Here is a 21,088-nt window from a genome sequence, read left to right on the forward strand (position 1 = left end):
TAAAGTCATCAATTCCTCCATTGGTGTGGTAGCGCTGTCGCTCTGATCTCCTGCGCCCACAGGCTCTTCTGTGTGGAGACAGCATGTTCTCTCCATTCGTGCAAGGGTTCTTTCCAACTACTCTGACTTCCTTCCACTGTCCATAAACATTTGGAGGTGAATCTGGAACTCTAAACTGATCTCAGGCGTGAATGCGAGCGTGAATGGTTATTCGACCTCATTCAAAGATGAAACAGCAGAGGACGGACGGATGGATCACTGAAAGGCATAATCGTTTTATTTTATTCATAAGCATTTAAAACAACAATAGATTGAACAAGTGGGGAATAAAAGGAGAACGCTGAATTAAAAAGACCTATTCCGTGTCCCTTTGTCATTTATTCACCTTCTATCTGTCAGAAAAGGAGGTCTGGGAACCCTGTGGGGTGACCTGACATTTTGTCATCAGGCTGATTGTGTTCCCAGCAGGTTGATCCCCTTCAAACCTGCCACACACTCAACACTTCACGACTGCACCGAGGCCTTTCGCTATTTTCTGAATTTATGGGTCAGTGAGAACTGGGCTCCAGAGATGGAAGAGAATGCCCCTTCAAGACAATGGAATGAAAAAACAAAAACACACCAAAAGTCACAGAGCAACTGCAGAAAAGCAGCGGTTTTAGTGCGCTGTGTATTCCATGGTTTGACTTCCAGTTGGTCTCATGTAATCTTTTTCTCCATGAATTGTCTCGTAACAAAGTTCGTCTCAGTCCCCAAAACTGTCAGAAACTTTTGTTTTCTGTCTCCGAGCTCTGACGCGTTCTGGTCCGAATGACGCAAGTAATCGTGAGAAGCCTTTCTGATAAAATAAGTTCTGTCCTTCCCCCCTTTTCCTTGCAAGAATTCCAGAATTTGGATGTAATTTGATCCGATGGAGGCAGGAGATATGCGACTGTGTGACAGTGTTTTCAGAAAAATGTATTGTGGTTTTGGCAATGATGGGCAGGTGCCTTGGGCAAAGGCTGTCTTCTATTCCCACCTTGGCTGCTACACAGATAATACGCTAGTCTGTCAGCTTCTCTGGGTGGCACACCTTAAAATAACATCACCATACATACAGGGAAGCTATAGTAACAGTGATTTTACAGAAAACACAAGTGAATTAAACAAAATTAAATGCAATGGTTCTTTTCAGAATAACCTGCAGCGCACCGTGACAGTGTTAGATGTGGACCCTCATATCTCCATTGCTCACGGTGACATAACTCTCAGCTATATGCAACTATTCTAATGGCCACTGGCAGGTCCTTTGCAGTTTGATGGAGTGAGACACAAGCTGTGTTTGCATGAAGTGAGTTTAGAAGGACAGGCTCCAATTACTCAACAAGGCCCAAGACGCAGAAGTGGAACATGATGAGTTGGTCTGTCAGTGTTTGGATGAGGCTTGTTACACCTGGATTCACAACAATATCTTCACAACATCAGAGTCTAAACCTTAAGCAAAGGTCATTATCTAAATGACAAATATCTGAGTCACTCACCTGAAAAATGTGACAAAGAACTGGACCAGGTCCATGATATTGTTGTGCTGGGAGAAGGCAATCTAATGGAGGGAAGGAGAAAAGAAAAATCAGGAAGAAATGACAGCACACCACCCCAGTTGTTTTCTTAGTGAATTCAAATTTCAGCTCGAGCGCAGAAAGGTGTTTCAGTGGAAAGATGACGACATATGGAATGATTTTCACTCCAGGTGCCTTATTCTGATGGAGTAAAAGGGATACTGCAGAGGGACCAATTCATGTCTGCAGTGCATCTGATGGCAGGACGCATGTATGATTATCACCAAGATGTTAAAAACAATGTTTAAATGTGGAGTCCATCTCAACTAAAAAGGAATGATTGCAGTCACTTTTAAAATACCATGGGAAAAATGTAGTTTTTAACTTGACTTACCTGACTCAAAAGCACAAAATACACGCATTGTGGATTTATTTAGTAAGTGGGGCAGATCGATTTGGAAACAAAAAATTGCGCAATTGGCTTCAGGTTGATTGGATTTCAATTTATCATCACAGCCAATCAAAGGAAATGTTTGGGAATTTACTTCTATTACACCGAGTTCTTTTTAAACTGGGGCACGCACAAACACTGAGCTGAAGGAAAGAACAAAAAAGGAGAGAATTCTTAAATTCTGCTTTATCCTTGTCCATTATTGCGCTGTAAAGATGAACTAGACAGTGTGAGGTCATTTCCTGCTCTTACAGAGGCTTTCTGCTTTACGGCCGACGTCAACCCAAAATAAAGAAGTTTGCTCTGCAGGACATCAAATGGAAAACTGTAACTGGGCCAGATGGCATCGCTGACCCGTCAAGAGGGACAAGAACAAACTTGAAACGGAAGGAAAATTGCAAAATGACATTCGTGTAATTGTTCACAAATCCAAATTTGTCCATAATAAATAAATCCCCTGACTATGCTCTGTGGAGAGCCATGATGTGCTCCAGCTCTGATTCCCACCATCAGAACTTACAGAACTCACACCACTGACAGAACAGCCAGTAGGTGCTGTTGCTTGTTTTTCTCTACTGTCAAGTCATCGCGCAACCATTTCAGTCCCTCATTTTTCATTCAGATTAGTTCCGTTTGGCCTTTAGCCCATTTTAATTTCCCGGTGGAAAATATTTTTGGCTAAAGCTTAATTGTTGTTTTCCAGCCAGCCCTAAAGTGACAGCAAATGGTATTCCTTTTTTTCCCACTGTGTTGTATTTTCATCCCTTTCACCACAGCAAATCAATCTCCTCTATTCAGAAAGAGGGCTAGAAAAGGTTAAATGCTGCTGCTGTCGTCTGCTAAAAACATCTGTGTGCCCATACCCAATAACCAGCGCCTATTAAATGTGTCATTAGAATAAAGTGCACTTGAAATCACCCCGCATCATAAAGACGGCTGTTCTGGTTCTCTATGTTCGAGATGGCTCATGTGACACGTGAAAAACATGGGTACATAACTGGGAACAGAACGATCCTTACCTGGATCTTGATTGGCCATGAGAAGTTACTGACGTAGACGTAAAAGGTGATGTTGGGGTTACTTCTGAAGGTGAACTTCTCACAGGAAAAACTGTCTTTGTATTCCTTGATGTTGGTCTTCGACACAATGGGCACCTCCTCTCCTGAGATGGTTCCAGCTGTTGAGGGTAAAGCGTTTGTGATCAAGGCACTGACATTTGCTGCTCACCTACAGGCAGAGATGGAGCCGTCCGGGCTAAAAGGTATCATTATGAATGCATTATAACTTTAACAAGCCAAGCACTCGTAGGCAGTTATTATCAAGGCCTAACATCATTCAACTTCTTTTGGGCAGACAGAGCAGAGTTTTATTTAGTAATTACAAGCGATCTATATTTAATTGTTAAGGAAACGTGTGGAAAAAAAGCCACAGACTGAAAAGGGTTTGGTATGACGTCACTGATGGCCAGAACAAAGAGCAGCCTTTACACAAAACTACACAAACAGTCAGGATGATGCTATGGCTGTTGTCCTCTGAGGAGGGATAAGCATTCTGGGAGGGGGGGATAGTGGGCCACCTCAAGGTGTGTCGGGGTCAAACTTGTCTTTAATGAGTAAAGCAAGGGATTTGTCTTCTTATAAGAGGGATTACAAACGAGCAAGACTTCAGTCAATGTAAGGGCAGGAAACTTTTTCCTGGTTCTTATGGTTCTTGGCAGATGCTCATACAGGCTTATAATCGGTAAACTCTTCTAATCACTATCAGGGTGGGGCCGGGCCAGCTCCCCATAGCGCAGTGGCACGCCATAAACAAACAGGCGCCACAATTTTAAGTGTCTCTAAGACAGCATTTGCAATATGTTGTAAACTTGCCATGAAACAATGATGACCTCATTACACAGCCCCGGCTGACATTTCAGACCAAATATAGTCACAGTGACAAAAGGTAATTAGTAAATAATAAAGCCGCATAGCTTAAGATAGATTAAACATCACAAATGGGTCTAATGAACACAATCAGGGACGTCAAATTTGTTTCTAGATTACATCTGAACTGAAAAGCTTATGAAAACATAACTCTCTTCTCAGTCTATTTAAACATTTCAAGTCAATTTGTATTCTCGGTCTTACTCTGGGTCCTCACCATTGGCATTCCGACCCATACCTCTGAAACAAAAGAAGCGAAAATGACAGCTCCAGTGTGGCTACGTGAGCGTGTTTATCTTAATTGAAATCACCCTCCTCCCACCCAAAGGCGCTTCACTCTCTCGTCGATTGTCAAGAGACTCTGGTTTCTTCTGAGACACAATATCTTTTCTGAGGGAAAGGGGAGCAGACTTCAAATATTAATGACAGTGCTCTGAAAAGGTTAAAGTGGTGCGGGTGGTGCAGGAGGTTAACGTCTTTTAGTGGCCGGAAAATGTCAGAGTTGTTTTGAAGGGAGAAAGTGGCACAGAGAGAAAGAGAAAGGGGGGTTAAACAGTGTCACTGGAGGACTGCAGTGTCCTTGGGTGTCTTTCCTGGGGGGGGGGGGCTATAATATTCACTCAAGGGTGATAGTACACGAGAGCACTGACATTATTGTTCCCCTGACACCAATGAAATAACTGTGGGAAAAAGTCAGAAAATGTAAAATATATTTTACTCTACTGAATTATTAAAGTAAACATCCATATTGTGTGGGCCTACAAAAAAGGATTTCTTTACGTGTAAATGTGTGATCATTTTCCCTTGAAACACTAAAAGCAAGTAAATTCTGGCCCATTTTTTGTTTTATACAATTTTAAAAACAAGTGAGCAAGCAAAATTGCACTGTTGGAAAGAGGTTTAAAAATAAGAGTCGAACTGAAGTACCTGTTGATCCCACAGACCAAGTAATGTTGAGATTAAAGTTGTTGGATGCATTTATGGACATATCCAGGTTTTTGTTAGCCTTCGGGATGACCGGAACAGAAGAAGACAGAAACAGCAGTGATGACATTACAAAAAAGACAAAGAAATCGAAGCTTTTTGGTTTGGGAATCTTCTCCGCAAACCCCTTCATCAAGAAGCTGAATGCAGCAGCTGCACATGTAAAATATGAAATATCTACCTGCTCAGGTGAGGCCATAAAGTTGATGGCAGTGTAGTGATTATCATCTTCTTGAATGAGACTGAAGGTGAACTGGTAATCGATCAGAAGGTTGTCTGTTCACAGGAGAAAAAACAAAGACCTCAGACGGACCATCTTCCCTGCACTCACATAAAAACAGGCAGAGAAAATAATCAATTTTAGCTGTCAGGGGTTGTTTACAGGACCAGAGACTGCTGTGACAGCCTTCATAAAAAGTACTACTATGTGATATAGCGGTAACAAACTTCAAATGAACAGACTGATGGAGCAGAGAGAAATCAGAATGTCTGTAATCAAGTCCAATAACTGTAATCAGGGAGGACAATTTTCTCATCAAGCAGACAACAAGTAATGCTACCTGACCCTGACAACAACTCTAAAAATGCCCCCGCAGCGATCAATAATTTAACAAATGAATTAATGCGGGCCATGCACAAATTCACTAATCAGAATTACCTAAACACACAAGTGATGATCTTGTATACTTCTGTGATTGACAACTGCACTAAAGATTGATATTTTTGTTTGTATTTGGGGATTTTTAAATTGTGTAAAATCAACAATTATCAATGCACAAATTTAAAAGAGCAGAATGCAAGTAATGTATTTATAGTTATCCTTAAACGGCCCTGATATGCCTGCAGACATTAAGGAATCATGATGATTCAGAGACATTAAGGAATCATGTTGAATTCAAATGCTTATGTCACTGACAACAGTAGTCAGCCAGAATATTCCAAATTCAGAAGCAAAGTGTCAGCCTGTAAACAATGTTGATGTTTACATGTGAGTTTGCTCTGCTGCTCCACCCTCCAGTTATCTATCAATCACAAAGTCAGTAGCATTTCAACATCCAGGGTGCCGGTTACCACGGAGCTTCTGCTTCAAACCTTTGGAATCATAAATGCCTAATGTTAGTAAACCTAAAAGGCTCCATTATGATTCCCAACAATGTGAAAAAGTCAGAAATGAAAGATCTTTAAAGGGGATGCCGTTGAAAGGTGTAATTCTAACTAATGTAGGCACAGTCCAGGGTTTTCAAATGTTCTCTTCAGTCAATTAACATTATGCATATCTGTGTATAGAACACTAACACATGCAGGTGGGTCATCATATTGACTAGGTAATAAATTGATTGAGCAATAAAAATGGTAACTCATCATTGCTAACATGTGCAACCCGCTAGCACTATTTCTCTGGCATAATGCTGAAAAGTTATGGAAATAGTTTCAAAATTAGCACGGCCATTATGTCAATATGAATTGTAACTGAGACAGTACATCAGTCAAATGGGACTTTCTTGATGTATCAGGCAACCTCAACTCTGGGGGGAGGCAGAGGGCTAAAGGGTTCAACAGTAGTCTGATTGTGGTTGCAGTTCCAGCTTTGGCCACAACCTTACTGCTCCTTTAAAGCAGCCACATGGTGCAGGGAGCGGCACGTTGGTTTTGCCATGTTGGCATGGTAACATGAAGCATCGATCACAAATTTGCAGAAAAGACTTTAGCGGGGACAAAGGAAAACACACCATTGCACAGGTTAAGTGAGATCCAGGACTCAAGTGCCTCCTCCTCCTTATCACGTCTCTTGTGGGGTTATGGAATTTTAATAAAAGGGCAGATCTGTGGCAGAGGCTGAGCTGTCACTCTCAGAGTGCTGAACAGAGACACCGTGCTCGTCAAGGACACTGCACAAATGAATACACTGTGTACTTCACTGAGCATTAAAACTTCCCACTTAATGTGTTTCCAGTGAACTTTGCACACAGGGTAAGTCAACTTTCTAAATGAATGAAAGAGTGGGCGGGTGATTGGGTGAGTTGGCAAGTGTGGACATTTTACTCCTCCATCTCCTTGATTAGCTCCATCACTCACTCCATCTGATGCTCTTGACATTTTCATGGCAAGTCATTCTGTCACCTAACAAGTGCCCCGGTGCCAAAGTGCTAAAATGCTCCATCTGCCACAGGCGGTGCGGAGGGAGGGGTAAAGCAAGAACAATAAGGGAGGGGTAAATGTGCGTTTGCGTGCAGGGAAATGAACCATCTCCCGACCAAGAAGGTGTCCAGTGTGGAATTACTCACAGTAACAGGTTCCTCTGAGTGGGTTGCCAAGGTACCGGTTTTCTGAGTCACATCTGCAGTGAAGAAAACAGAAAGAATCAAATGAGGAAGAGTTCCTACAGACAGAGCAAGAATGCCTCTTATCAGAAATCGTGTGCTAAGTGCCAGCACATTAGCTGCCGGTGCTGTTGCCTCATCAAGTCTCCTTTTTCTGATGAGGAAATTATCTGATAGTTTGAAGAAGTTAATTCGATTTTTTTTTACTTAGATTTATCAAGTCATACTACAATCTCGAACTACCACCTGATCACGGAGAACAGTGTGAAAAAGTATGTTTATTCCTAAAATAACCCCGGGCACATGGCAGATAGATTAATTCTTTCAAAATTTAAAAAATTACAATTTTTAATTGAATCAAAACAGTAGCTACTAGTAAGGAAGAATCATCTTTAGTGAAAGGATTAGATAATAAAAAATATACCGGGTAAAAGCATGAGCACCATCCTGTGACTTGTGCTGGCAGTCACCAGTAATGGCAGTGGTGCAGGTCCACATTCACACACATTCACACATAACACGACGGTGCCTCGCTGATGAATGAAGAGGTGCGATTTGCAATGTGAGCAGTTGCTGTTGTCTCCAGGTGCTTCTATTTTACATCATTTGACTAGATGATACATGTTTCTCTGTTCAAAAATCAGAATCTACCATTGGAAAAGCTTTTAGTCAGAACATGTAATCCAATTTATGCAATAATGGGACACAAATAAGTTAACACCCATAGCCCCTAAAACTCATTCATCAGATTACTTAAGATTACATAAAATGTAGAAATGGGAGGACGTTGATAAATTTCGAACAAATACCTTCAGAAAGTCAGTTGTAAATCTGCTTTAAACTAAAGCTTCCACATGATATGTCAAAGTACATAAATGGCTGGATACAGCATAATTAGCCAATGTTTAAACAGTGTCTCATGTCTGTTGGAGGTGTGAAATGACTAAGCCTGGGGCCAGTGAATCTGGAACTTCGGCTAATGAGGGATCTGACCGTCGGCTGAACATGGTGTGAAAATTACACAATTACTATGTTCCATTTGCCTCCAGTCCAATGTGGTTAGGAAGTAAATGCGCTCATTTAAAGCCTCTGACTCGTCCATTGTCCTCACAAGAGGCATACAAGCACAAGCTCATTTACGAGGAACGATGCGCAGATTAGTCACTGTGTTTTGCTGCGGCTTCCTTGGCATTTGTAATTGAACATGGATGCAGCGCACTCAGGTCCTGCAAATTCCATTTTAGGAGATTTGTGCCTTTTCATTGTCTGTAATGAGGAGGAACATATGGCGATCTTCACTGGATTTAAGTGCTTTTATGCCGTTCTGAAGGCATTGCAACGGTCTCGTGTTTTTAACCGTCTACCTTTATGCTGTAAAACTCTGCAACTGTGAAGTCAGAGCAAATTGCATTTTTCAGACATTTTCTAATATGGCAACAATTGTGTCACGGTTGTTTACGTTCAGGACAACTAATTAACATTTTTAAATGAGGCTATCAGAAGAGAGGACAGTGTCATGGATGTTGCCACGGAGAAGGTGATAGTTGATGATGTTGGAATCATTGAGGGCAAATGCATCTCTGAAAATGCTATCAATGAAAGACATCGACAAAGACGCTAAAAGATGCTAACCCTAACAAATTATTTTGATGTTTAAGTTGTTTTTGCGCAGGTTGGCAGGATTATTTGCAGCATTACACAAAACCCGCTGAACAGATCAGCACAAAAATGTGGCCAGAAGTGGGTCTCAAGTGACCTTAGTCCTCCTATAAGTTTGAAAGTCGGTGCTGCTTTTTGTGCAGAAAGCTTTTGTTGTTGCTGTGTATTAAAATAGAGCAAACAAACAATACACATCTTAAACCTAGGTGAATTTTGCAGGTTAGCAATTTAAGATAAGACCAAGACTGCTCCAGAAGAATGCTTCACAGAGGTATTAGCGTGCCACAGGGGGGCTTAAGCCTGGGTACCTATGTTGAGGACTGCAATGTATTTTAAATTAGAGTTATTAATCTATTTTCTATCGTTCCCCAGCTACACAGACAGTAAAAGTATCCTCTGATAGTATTAACTGACCTGATAAAGGCGCCATTGAACCATCAGGACATTAGATTTGGGGTGAGCTAGTTGCAGCAAGGACATGGTAGAGTGCTCTTTTACTACAGCACATCAGATGAGAACAAACGCCACCGTGGGCCTTAGAACCTTACGGAACATCACTCCTGGGGTGTTGCAGCTGCTTGGCATTTGCAAACACGGCTGCACGCAGACCGCTGGTGGTGGAGTGTATAATGGAACTCCTCCACGCTGTATCTTAATTTAATCTACGTCTGCATGCACGTGTGCACACATCTGAACTGGAGCAGAATCTCCCACACCGCATCTTGACCTACACACGAGCCTTCCTCTGTGCTTGTGCGCATACACGCAGAAACTCACACGGTCTATCGCGGAATGTGCCGCGAACCTTCCCCGTGCCCTTCACGTACGCTGCGTGCACACACAAGGGCGGGCACGCACGTGCTCGCCCCCTACTTGATGTTACGTCGAGCACAAGAGGAAACCTGAATAATGGATGCAACCAAACGAGCACGCTAATAAGACATATTACCCCTAAATGTTCCCGTTTGACTCGGTGCTGGAACGCCGCGCGCACCTCATCAATTGTTTTCAAAAACAATTCCATTCTGCCCTGATGCATCCTTCACTTCATTACAACAGCTATTATTTAGGAGTCCCAATGGCATCGGTGGCTGTGCAACGCGCATTTGTGTGTTTTTCTGGTAAAACCAGAGAAGCCAGTCCAGCCCTGGGTAGAAGTCTTTGAGGTTGCTGCTTCCTGGGATGTGTGAGGATGACACTCATCCCACTCATTCCATTACACAGCAGAAATGACATTACAAAATGGGATTCAACAAACTTCCCGACCGCTCGTCGAGTCACGGGCGCACTAATTAGATTAGACCTGAACATAAATTAATCAAGTGACGACTTAAGCAAAGTGAAAAAGCGTCTAGATTCTTCGATTGGAATAATGACGCTGACCTAATTATAGCCTGATAACGCCTCCTGCTGGTTTGTGTTGCGGGTTAATGCGTTGCAGTAACAACTGCCCCACTGCTGCCACAGGCTTCTAAACAGCCTCCTTCCATTCCTTTTATCAAACACAGATTTTTTCCCCTCAGAAATATCAGCTCTCGCTGAAATCCTGCCCTCCACAGCATCCCATCCAGTACCCTGACGTGACATTCTGACAGCTCTGCTAGCGCTATTAATGTCAGAGCGAGTACGGGGGGATTCAAACACCCTCATTTAGTTATTTTGGTTTCTGGGCAATTTGCTTTGTTTCCCTTCATTTACCGACGGTGTGCCTTGTATTTCCAATCACACCCGCATTTTCTCAATCAGTCACAGTTTCATCTGAACCCGTTTCCACTGAATCTTAAAGCATTGCGGTTTACAAGCAACAGCACCAAAACACCATGCAATTACATGAAAATGAAGTATAGTTATATTATTTAGTGAAGGCCAATTATCTTCAGCAAGCTAAAATTGATGCATAATTACTCATATATTACATATGAATACAATGTTAGAAGATAACAGGTAGGCAACCTTTTAGAGAACAGACGGTTTACAGACAAAAAATAGGAGTTTCTACTAAATTGATATGTGGTTGTGATCAAAATATGAGCATTTTCTCTAATTTATGCTATATGTGCCAGACAGTGTGAAAGCAGACAGGGAAGGAGGACTGTGGGTGTAAAACACTTAACGCGCTCAGAAACTTCCACCTGAACAAACTTTCTTCTGTAAGATACTGTGACTCAGCGCAGCAGCTTCAAGGGTCACGACAGCTGAATGTGACTTTTGCCGACTCGTGACGCTGTGATGGCCTGTTCTCATTGGTGTGACAAACACGGTGTGAAATCTGTGACTGTGAAACGTGTAACTGAGTCAGAGAACAGAACCTGGATGCAAAAGCTGCAAATATTTATACCAGACTTTACTGTGAGGAGAATATGGTCTATTCGCTCTGACTTCTTTCCAACAACAATATAACTGTGAGGTTTTAACCACAGAGAACAGAACCACACCTCTTTGTTGTTCAAACTGCTTTTGAAAGATTACAGTTAAATAAATGTAACTTTTACATTTAAATTTGACTTTTACACGTTTGATCACAAAGGCACAAAGGTTGATGAACTTTGACTAAATTGCTCGACAAGTTTTAGTGTCGCCACATGCCTATCAAACAGAATTTAAAGTGTGTGTGTGTGTGTGTGTGTGTGTGTGTGTGTGTGTGTGTGTGCGCGCGTATTTGAACTCACAACTGGCACTGGTCTCCTTTTATCCCCTTGGTGGTGCAGAAGCATTTTCCAGTTAACACCTGGCATACATTTGCATGGCCATTACATTTACAGGCTGGAAGGGGCAAAAGAACAGAGATGGAAAAGAGACAAGAAGGAAAATAAACACCATTAAATAAAAACTATTCATGATATTTTGTTAAACAAAGCTGAAAATTTTCCAAGTTGTAAAATGTGTGGTTTCCAGATCCCCTGAGGGCATAGCAGAGCTTACACTCCTACAGTCTACATCCTCACAGCTGCATCATAAAGCGCAGGGCTAGCACTTCCCCATCACTTCCAGTGTTTGTGCTAAGCTAAGCTACCTCCACTGTACTGAACACCGAGCTGAAATTGATATTGATCTCGGTGTGCTGGTAAACAAGTATATTACCAAAAGAGACTGGCTGAACTTCAGAAATCTGATACATGAAGGGGAAAAATACTATCCCACTCTTCGAAGGGACATCACAGTACCTACAGGCATGTGTGTATGAAATATAAACATCAATACATGGGCGAAAGAAGCTTTGCCTGGAATGGTTTGGGCTTTGCAGCCTTTAAAGGGCACTGTTTGAGGTCCAAAACTGCTCCTGATATATTCCTTTTATTTAAGCACAGACTAAAATTGTTCACTTAAATTTAAAGCTCGTCAATTCCCAACATGGCACGTTATGAATATTTCAAGAGATAGCCCTTTTCACCTTATTGACCGGGAGGGAAACAGGGATCTAATTACAACCTTTTACAGAACAGACATTATATATTCAGGGGACATCTTGGCTGCACACTGTGTGTGTGTGTGTGTGTGTGTGTGTGTGTGCGTGTGTGCGTGCGTGCGTGCGTGCGTACCCTTATAAAACTCCATGTAAATTTTCAGGAATTCTATCCATGTCTCATTAAGGACAACGGGAGTCAGTCTACTCTTGACCTGCCTTTCCGTCATGCGGACCATATCAGGTGGACTAGAGTGTCAAGAAAACACTCTTCAGATTCCACTGTGGTCTAAACTGTGAGCATTCCTTTAATTGAGATGAGAGTTTTTATCAACCTAAATTTTTCTATTAATCCAAACGGCACAAAAATTCTAATCAAATTTAATTGGATGCCCAATAGTGCCGCCTACTGTCTATGATGAGATGTTACAGCATATTTGTCATATTTGAGCAGAACTTGATAAGATACTTTATTTACTACATTATCAAGCTTTTACAAACATTATATGCAATTAAAACAGCTGCTTGTGTTGTATATATTGATAATAAATCCACCTGACTGCCGGAATACTCAAAATGTGATGGCTTAATCTAGACATTTTCAAAAAGATTATCTGTTAACCTTACGCATGTATGTATACTCACCCTGGCATTTTCCGCCATTGGTTGGGTCTCCATGGTAACCGGGCATGCAGGTTTGGCAGTTGGGACCAGTGGTGAGATTGCGACACTGTTCGCACACGCTGCTGTTCACACATGTGCTGTGGCCATTACACTGGCAAGCTGCAAGGAACAAAGACAAACTATGGATTCTGACCAAGTTTAACATTTGTCAAATAAGCTAATGATCTTTTTATAATTTACATCTTCATCACATCGTTCCTGCAGCATTTAAAATTTGGAATGAACCAAAATTCATAACATCATTCCACATTTCCTGTGGAAATGAATCAAATAAATGGGTACAGCATCTTCACCAAGTGTAGTGGAGTGGGTGAAGCCTGGCAGACAACAGAAAACCGGTTATGTGCCAAAGGCAAATCTGTTGGAACCATCGCTCCACCTACTTATTCACTTATTTTCACCAAATGCTGCTGGGATTGAGGCATTACACACAGCATGTTCATCAAACGGCCATCAGACATCCACCACTCTTACAAACACAATTTAACAGCATGTTTAATCCGACTAAAGAGAAAAAAAATAATTTAATCACCATTAAAATATTGGCAAGAAGCCTAGTTACAAGAATGACTGTTTTGTTGCAGGCTCATGCGGCAGAATACAGAACCAAGCACTAAGAAAGGTTTAAAACACATTTATTTCTGATCAGAGGGAAAACTATCCAAACCATAGACACGGATTAACACCTAGTCGGGGCAGACGAGCTGCACAGAATAAATCTCCGGGGTACCTTAATGCTTTCCAGCCTTTCATAAGGAGCGGAAGCTCAGGACAGCCAGACATCCATGCTTAATTCCTAATCTTGGTTGTTGTACAAAAACTGGGGTGTTCAAATCTTACACCAAATGTTAATCTTAGTAAAGTCAAAACCCACAAAAGTGGGGGCGGTCTCACTCACAAATTAGCACCGAGTTATCATCTTACATGAGCTGGCTGCAGCACAGACTGGAGCGCCATGATAGCATTAAATGGCATATGAGTCTTCAGTCCAGAGGGGGAATTGGTTGCATAGGAGCTGTAACTGGAATCGCTGATAAGAGCATCGTCTTTAACTTCAGACCATGTGAGAGTCACTCAGGAATACCAACCTCTCGAGACGACACACTTGTGAGAGATGATCTGTAATTTCAGTAACTGAGACAGGAAGTGAGTCCCTTACCAGGGCACTGAATGAAGGCCCACTCGAAGCCCTTTTCCCTGGGGCAGCTGTTCAGCTCTAGGCTCATGTCTTGGGGCTGGTGATGAGCTTGGACCGGCTGGCCTTGCTTTGCTGGTCTCTTCATCGGGCCCCGATAGGAGCCCTCCATGCACAGGCCCTTCCCTGTGCTGCTGGGGTCACCACACCAGCCGCACTCAGGCTGCTCCAAGCACTGGGAACATGTCCGTAGACCTGAGCAGTTTTGAGCTAAAAAAAAAAAAAAGAAATACAGAGCAAATAAGAATTAGACAGCCCCATCATAAATCTTACCGATGCATCATGGCACTGCATTTCATAATATGAGGGATTTTTATTTATTGGTGACTTCTCGATGAAAAATCTGCAAATAATCTTTAGGGATGCCGCTTAAAGATTTTATCTTGTAAGACGGCTTTGATGAAATGTCAGGTGTCGCAAAAGCTTCTTTAAACTTCAGCCTGGTTATCGAGTGAGCCGTCAGGGGAATTGACATAAGAGCAGGTGAGATACAAGCGTTAAGGCATTAAATGGTTGATAGAGAGGGGGAAATGTCACCGAATGAGACAGAAAAATCAGCCAAACAGGACCAAAGAACATCTTGCAATTCAGGGCAACTACAATGAAAGCTTTAAATGTGTCGTGTGGGAAAGAAAGCCCAGGAATTGATGCCATGTTGTCAGTTGGTGGATGAACTTTGAAGCAACTAAATTGCTTGACAAGTTTTAGCGTCGCCACATGCCTACCAGACACTTTGGTGCGTGCGTGCGTGTGTGTGTGTGTTGGGGGGGGGGGTGTTGTTTTTGAGGGAAAAGAAAAGACTGAGTGCTTTTACCTCAGTTTATGTCAAACAAATGTTTGGCTATTCTGTTAATGTGTGTGAAACCATGACAACGTAAGGACAATGAGTACAAAGCGAAGCCATTAAGGTTTGTTTTGACACCAGTGGCAGAATTGTCAGGAATATCACATCCAGATAAAAGCAGCCGTCAGATGAGGACCATGGTCTTGGGTAAAAAAAAAAATAAATAAATAAAAAATACAAACTCTTCCAGCAAATCACATCTTTCACGTTAGTAAATCAATATGCATAAAGAAGAAAAAAATCAAAGTGATGCCTGAAGCTGAAGCTGAACTTAATGATGATCACCACTGCGCTTGTCCCTCCAACATCTCGGAACTCGTCTGGGTTTGTCAGCAGCTCTGCAAATCTCTATTCATATAACCAGAAATAATTCCATTTCTGGAGTTTTACATAGAAATCTGCTTCTTGTAAAATCAACAATCCCAAGATGCTAAATATTGCTTTGAAAATTTCACATAATGTTCTTTTCATCTACACTGATGTCACTGCACAACCCAAGCAAATGTATTCTAGTTAGCATTGGTCAAACAAAGCTCATTAAAAATGATTCTATATCAGTAGGTAGAAGATCACACCTCCGGTGGGCTCCAGAGGGTATTCCAGTAGTGTTGAGTGTTATATTTAGATGAGAATCTCAATCGACATATAACACTTTATTGATAAATATTATGTACTGATTAATCCTGGATTTTCAATGTTCTACAGTTCTCAGCCAGAGAAGAGCAACACCAAAAGCCCACTTTCCAAAGCCCCCTTAGACAGTGCACTGAACATTAGCTGCAATGGATAAGGAGCTAATTCTATTCACGGAAATGAAGGTGAGAAAGCAGAAATAAGTACAGGGATATGATGAAAAATATAGTAGTGAGTTTAACACCAAGAGAATCTTCGTAGATTAGCCTTTTGTGTCCTTGCCAATGGCAAAGATAAATCCCTCCAGACAAATATACAGTGTGCTGCAACATCTCTCAGAGGTATCTAACAACAGATGATTCCAGTGAATTACAGACCCCAGAGCTGCACATATTTGTTTCTGCCCAAACACACAATTCCAACAAAATTCCTAGAAAGTGATTTAAGCCTCTGATAAGGAGCTCTTTCAGACTTTAGTACTTCTTCTACTGTTTTTTTGCTCCATAACAACAAACACCCTTTGCAGTTCTGATGAACGAATTAATGTTTTCATTTAGTAGCATTTCAAAAGGGAATTATAGTGAAGATAATCAACAAATCAAATTCATTCTTTTTCCTTAATCATTGTGTGGGACATGAGAGGTCCTGAATATGTGATTATTTTAATGACACGTTGTTACATTTAGAATTATTCTGATCACGCTTGTTTGCTTGTGGCAAAACCAAGACTTTCAAAAAATTCAATAAAAATGGTGTCTTGCAAAAAAATACATGTACAAGAGCTTTAAGAGAATAATTTCTGCAGTAGAAGATGAATAATACGCAGCATAAATACTGAGCCCATAAGTAAAGCAAATTGAAATCTAGACAATTCGGACACATATTGGGAATATTGCCCCAAAAAGATTCAGGACTCTGTGTGCAATCATTGCCATTATGCTCTGTCCTCATTCAGGCCCTCAGGTTACTTTAGCTACTTCTGAGGCTGTGTGAAAGAAGCTAATGATAAAGAGCCCATCAGCAGCATGGTCGCCAGGGAAAACTAACAGTTGAGTAAGAGCAATCGGCCACTCCGCCCTCAAAAACACCATCCAAAGCCAATCATGGAAAACTAATACCAATTTCACTCCCACAAACCCCGTCCTATCTCCCGTTTCACTCCTCTTCCGTCTGTTCCGTGACCAGCGAATATTGACTGGATTAATTACAAAAAACAATTTTGGGAAGCTGATTGCCTGCCACCTTAATGCTAGTCTGTGCACTTACAAAAAGTATATTGGTTTAAAAAAAAAAAAAAAAAAACACTTACCAACACAATCTCCAGTCTGCCACTCCAGACACTGGCCATAAGGAAAGGAGATGACATAAGCAGTGGAGTCAACGCAACGCTGTGCACTGCTGCACCACATGCACTCCATGCCCTGGCTGGTGCAGTTGGCACAGTTGGAGTGCAGCGAACATGGTTTCTTGCAGGATGGGCGGGAACTCTGACTGGGATTTCCTGCACAGGAGGCAAAGCGAAACGTGTCTTCTTCAAATAAGATTCCTGAAAGTCCTGAAATTAGTCCTGAAATACTTGAATATCTCACCAGTGGCTTTTTCACAGATGAGGCCATGGGCAGTGGCGGTACAAGGGTTGGCCCTGAGCCCAGTCACCTGAGGCTCTTCCAGGTAGGCGCAGAAACCTGAGTCACTGGGCTCACCGGGCAACCAACGGAGGCTACTGTTGGTGAACGGCGTCATGTCTTCCCAACCCCAGTACGACACATTGATTTTCCTGAGGCCCACCCATGGAGACAGCCGCTGTGAAACAGAGCAGAGGCCTTGGAAACAGTGTTTTAAATAGGCCGCTGTGTTTCTGTGGATGTTCCGACCTTTTCTGTTAGAGGAAAAATGAATGTCGAATTGCTTTTTGCATAAAAAGCACAGATTTCATATGATGTGATGACCTCTAAGCTTAGATACATAAAAAGCTTTAAATGGTAGCATTTATATTAATCAGACAGAAAAAAAACCATTGAGGAGTTGGGAAAAAGAGCAACTACTCAAATGGAAAGAAAAGAAAATCCAATGTAATTATCCTAGTTCGAATCAGTGTTTCAAACTGATTTACAGATGGCAAACGTTAAATTGCCTGTCAAAATTAATGTTATAAGGCATCACAGAAAAATAATAATTGGGTGGGGGGGGGAGTCACCTCACAATACATCTCGTATGCTACGACAGGCCCCACTAAAAGAATTACTCACTGTTCTCTCTGCTTTATACAACGGCTTTTAAATCCCTCCTGCTGGTATAAAAAGTACTTCTCAATAAGAGACATGTCAGGGGTGCTCACATTTTTTCAACATGCGAGCTGCTTACAAAATAACTAAGTCAAAATGATCTACCCACCCCAAAAATGCAAAACATCTAATTATTTTCAAATGTATTGAGGATTCTTTGTATGTACAATGTATGTTAATGTACCTTGCATAATCCAATGAGCCAATATTGCAAAACACACATAATAATTAACTATCAACATTTTTTTGTAATTACCTAAGTTTACTTTGATGACTTGCACTGAATTGAATCAGCCAGGGATGCATAATCCGGACAGTAGCTGCTGACAGCCAGCCTCAAGCACACCTCCAAATGTTCATCAGTCATGGTGGAACGTATTTGGATTTAATAATCTTCATGTACTTAATAATCTTCAACGCACTTCGAAAATGACATCGTGAAAAGAAGTCCACCTCCCATTCGGTATGAAAGTGATATGTTTTTGTCTTCTTGGTCCCGCTCCCTCATTCATTTTGATGACCATAAGCTTTAGCGATGGCTTAAAATCAGAGGTAATTCGCTAAATAGCTTAGCACTTAGCGCCGTTGTTTGCGCTTGATTGGTCACCTGAATGTCAAATTCAGTCGTCATCTAACTGGCTGCCCTGTATATCAATCAAGTGACGGGATGAATGACGGGCTGATATTTTTTAATGTCACGCCGCGATCGACCAGTACTACCTCTGCGATCGACCGGCAGATCGCGATCGACGTAATGAGCACCCTTGGTCTATGGTTCGAGCAGCTTTAGGTTGGTGTGTCGTGTGTGTGTGCGTGCGTGTTTACCTTGTCTTGTTGCTGGAGCTTCTTTAGTTCCTCGAGTACAAAATCCACTTGTTTGGGGGTGGTGAGTGAAGCAATGTTTCCGTTCAGGTTCTTGCAGTAGTGCTGGGCATTGTCGTAACTCTCTCGGCTGGAGTTGATCCTCAGGCAGGCCTCCCCCACCTGGCTCCATCCTTCACTGCACTGCTGGGCTGGAGATGAGAAAACACATGTTAGAGAGCTTAAAAAAAAAAGAAAAAAAAAAAAAAAAAGGGATCGTCCATCACTTTAAGCTTTCATTGAGGACAGTTCTCTTGAATGTGCCAGGAAGGAAATTGGAAAATTAAAAGCAGTAAGAGAATTGACTCCTGCAACACAGTCACTGCAACATGTACTGTATACAAAAGAGTGGCCAGGAAAACTATGGGAGCCTTTTTGAACATGTTTTTCCTGCAATAGTTGGTCATAAAAAGTGATCCTTGTTTAAGTCAAGGGTATTGGCAAATATAATTTGCCTAAAATAAAGCAAAAATACCCCTCTGCTCTTTCATGTCTTTATTGAGAACGACCCAAAAATTTTTTTAGTGTTCATGTGAATGCTTAATGACCTCATAAAAAAGCTAATTTGAGTCATGTGTCAGCATAACCCTAACCCTGGTAGTCTAGATAAGAAATAGAATCTAGAGTTCTGGAGAGTTTATTTTTGTTCTGCACAAGAAAAATATGCTTATGTGACCCCTGCCTCTTCAAAAGGAGCTTTAAGAGCATCTATCATCCTTTCACGGGATCTATTATCAACTGTTGATTTACAAAAAGCTAGTGATTTCAAAGAAATGCACAATACACAGTCAGGCAAATGATCTTACACTTTAGAACCGTGGCTACTCTACCAAGAGGAGGGAGCCCACTCAAAAGGACTTTTTTTTTTTATTAAAAAGAATGCATAACACTACATCTCGCCTAAAAAGGTCAGTTCCTATCATCATGAAAACATCATCCTACTGAAAATGTCTGTGCGTAGTTGGTGATGCAAAAACTGAATCGGCATTTCGGAAGGGCCAAGTCAGAGCCCAGACCCCCCCAACAGCAGAGATGTTATGGACTGAATTAAAGACAACCTCATGGGATCCAAAAAATGTGAAAGAGTTCTGCCATAAAGACCAAGCTAAAAGTCCTCCATAACGATGTGCAGGACTGATCCACAGTTACAGAAAGTGCCGGGGAGAGGTTATTGAGGGATTCTAAAATGTCTAAAAAAAAAATACATAGCTTAGTTTCAAATAATGGTATAATTCTAATGAATCCTGTTTTATGTTACAATAATAAAAATGTATTCGGGGTAGTTTTTCTTTTGCTCTTTTATATCAATGTCAAGCTAGCCCACTTAAAACTTTAATTATGGCAACTTGGAAGGTCTTGGATCATGGCCGCAGGATATGAGCCCAAATAAATAGTACTTGAGTGGCTCATGAAGTTACGGGAACAGACTGGAGGAAGTCTTCCTCTTTCTAATCGCCTGTTGAATAAATATAGCACTTGTACACACTGTGAATGCAAGATACTGTTGTTGCAATTGGTCCTCCAAATCCAGAGATAATACAGAAAATTATAGATTTAAAGTTTGGATGTCCTGGGCAAACATACTATGCCACTAAATGTTTTGTATTTGGAATTTTCTGAACACTTTTGGAAGAAAATGGAAAAATAAAACAACATCATCTTTAAATATGACTGTGCGTGTCGGCCTGTTGGGAGATGGGTTTCATTATCTCACCGGGTAAAGCGTGACACTGCGACTGATTCTGGTCCCATTGACAGTTGAGATTCAGTGAGCAGCTCTTGCAGTTTGCAAGCTTAGTGCACAGCTGCTCATTCCTCACCGGACACTCAGGGAAGTTCTTCACACTCTACAGCACAAAAGAACGGAGAATAAAGGGGAATCAGCGTGCCATATTTTAGGCTAATTACAAGTCTATTTCAAAATTTAGAACAAAAGATGCAGAATATTGGTTGGCACATGGTGAACTCAACACGGGGAGGAAAGGAGCTCTTACGCCCCCTGCTGTAACACTCACAGAGCTGCAGTTGCTGGACGCAGAGATGCACTTCTTGTCGTCACACCACTGGCAGCCGTTGGTGTTGGCTGTACAGCTGGCACAGTCCGAGAAGCGGTAGCACCGTTCATCCACGGTGGCTGAAATGAAAGCGTGAAAGATGCAACAAAGTTTAGAATGTTCATACATTTAGATGTGATAACACACAACAATACAATGGTGCAAGATATGAAACTTAGTTAACCAAAGAAATGATCGTCAAATACAAAATAAAACATATAAAATGTGTAGAGGTTTGACTGGCTTTCTTA

At 41.5% G+C, this 21,088-nt stretch overlaps 1 protein-coding gene across 1 annotated transcript in view; it reads right to left on the reverse strand.

The window, feature by feature from the left end:
• Window positions 1-21,088, reverse strand: part of atrnl1b (attractin-like 1b) — a 40,033-nt gene that overhangs the window by 11,961 nt on the left and 6,984 nt on the right. The window contains exons 13-25 of the mRNA XM_003961566.3: window positions 20,799-20,917; window positions 20,498-20,630; window positions 18,748-18,935; window positions 17,227-17,440; window positions 16,947-17,138; window positions 14,125-14,370; window positions 12,927-13,064; window positions 11,548-11,641; window positions 7,184-7,236; window positions 5,080-5,174; window positions 4,842-4,920; window positions 3,009-3,166; window positions 1,521-1,582 (exon numbers count right to left, since the gene is read on the reverse strand). Of these exons, the coding sequence (XP_003961615.2) occupies window positions 1,521-1,582; window positions 3,009-3,166; window positions 4,842-4,920; window positions 5,080-5,174; window positions 7,184-7,236; window positions 11,548-11,641; window positions 12,927-13,064; window positions 14,125-14,370; window positions 16,947-17,138; window positions 17,227-17,440; window positions 18,748-18,935; window positions 20,498-20,630; window positions 20,799-20,917 (1,771 nt within the window). The remainder of the gene's footprint in view (window positions 1-1,520; window positions 1,583-3,008; window positions 3,167-4,841; window positions 4,921-5,079; window positions 5,175-7,183; window positions 7,237-11,547; window positions 11,642-12,926; window positions 13,065-14,124; window positions 14,371-16,946; window positions 17,139-17,226; window positions 17,441-18,747; window positions 18,936-20,497; window positions 20,631-20,798; window positions 20,918-21,088) is intronic.

Source organism: Takifugu rubripes, chromosome 1 (genome assembly GCF_901000725.2).
Source record: "Takifugu rubripes chromosome 1, fTakRub1.2, whole genome shotgun sequence".
Classification (NCBI taxonomy): Eukaryota; Metazoa; Chordata; class Actinopteri; order Tetraodontiformes; family Tetraodontidae; genus Takifugu; species Takifugu rubripes.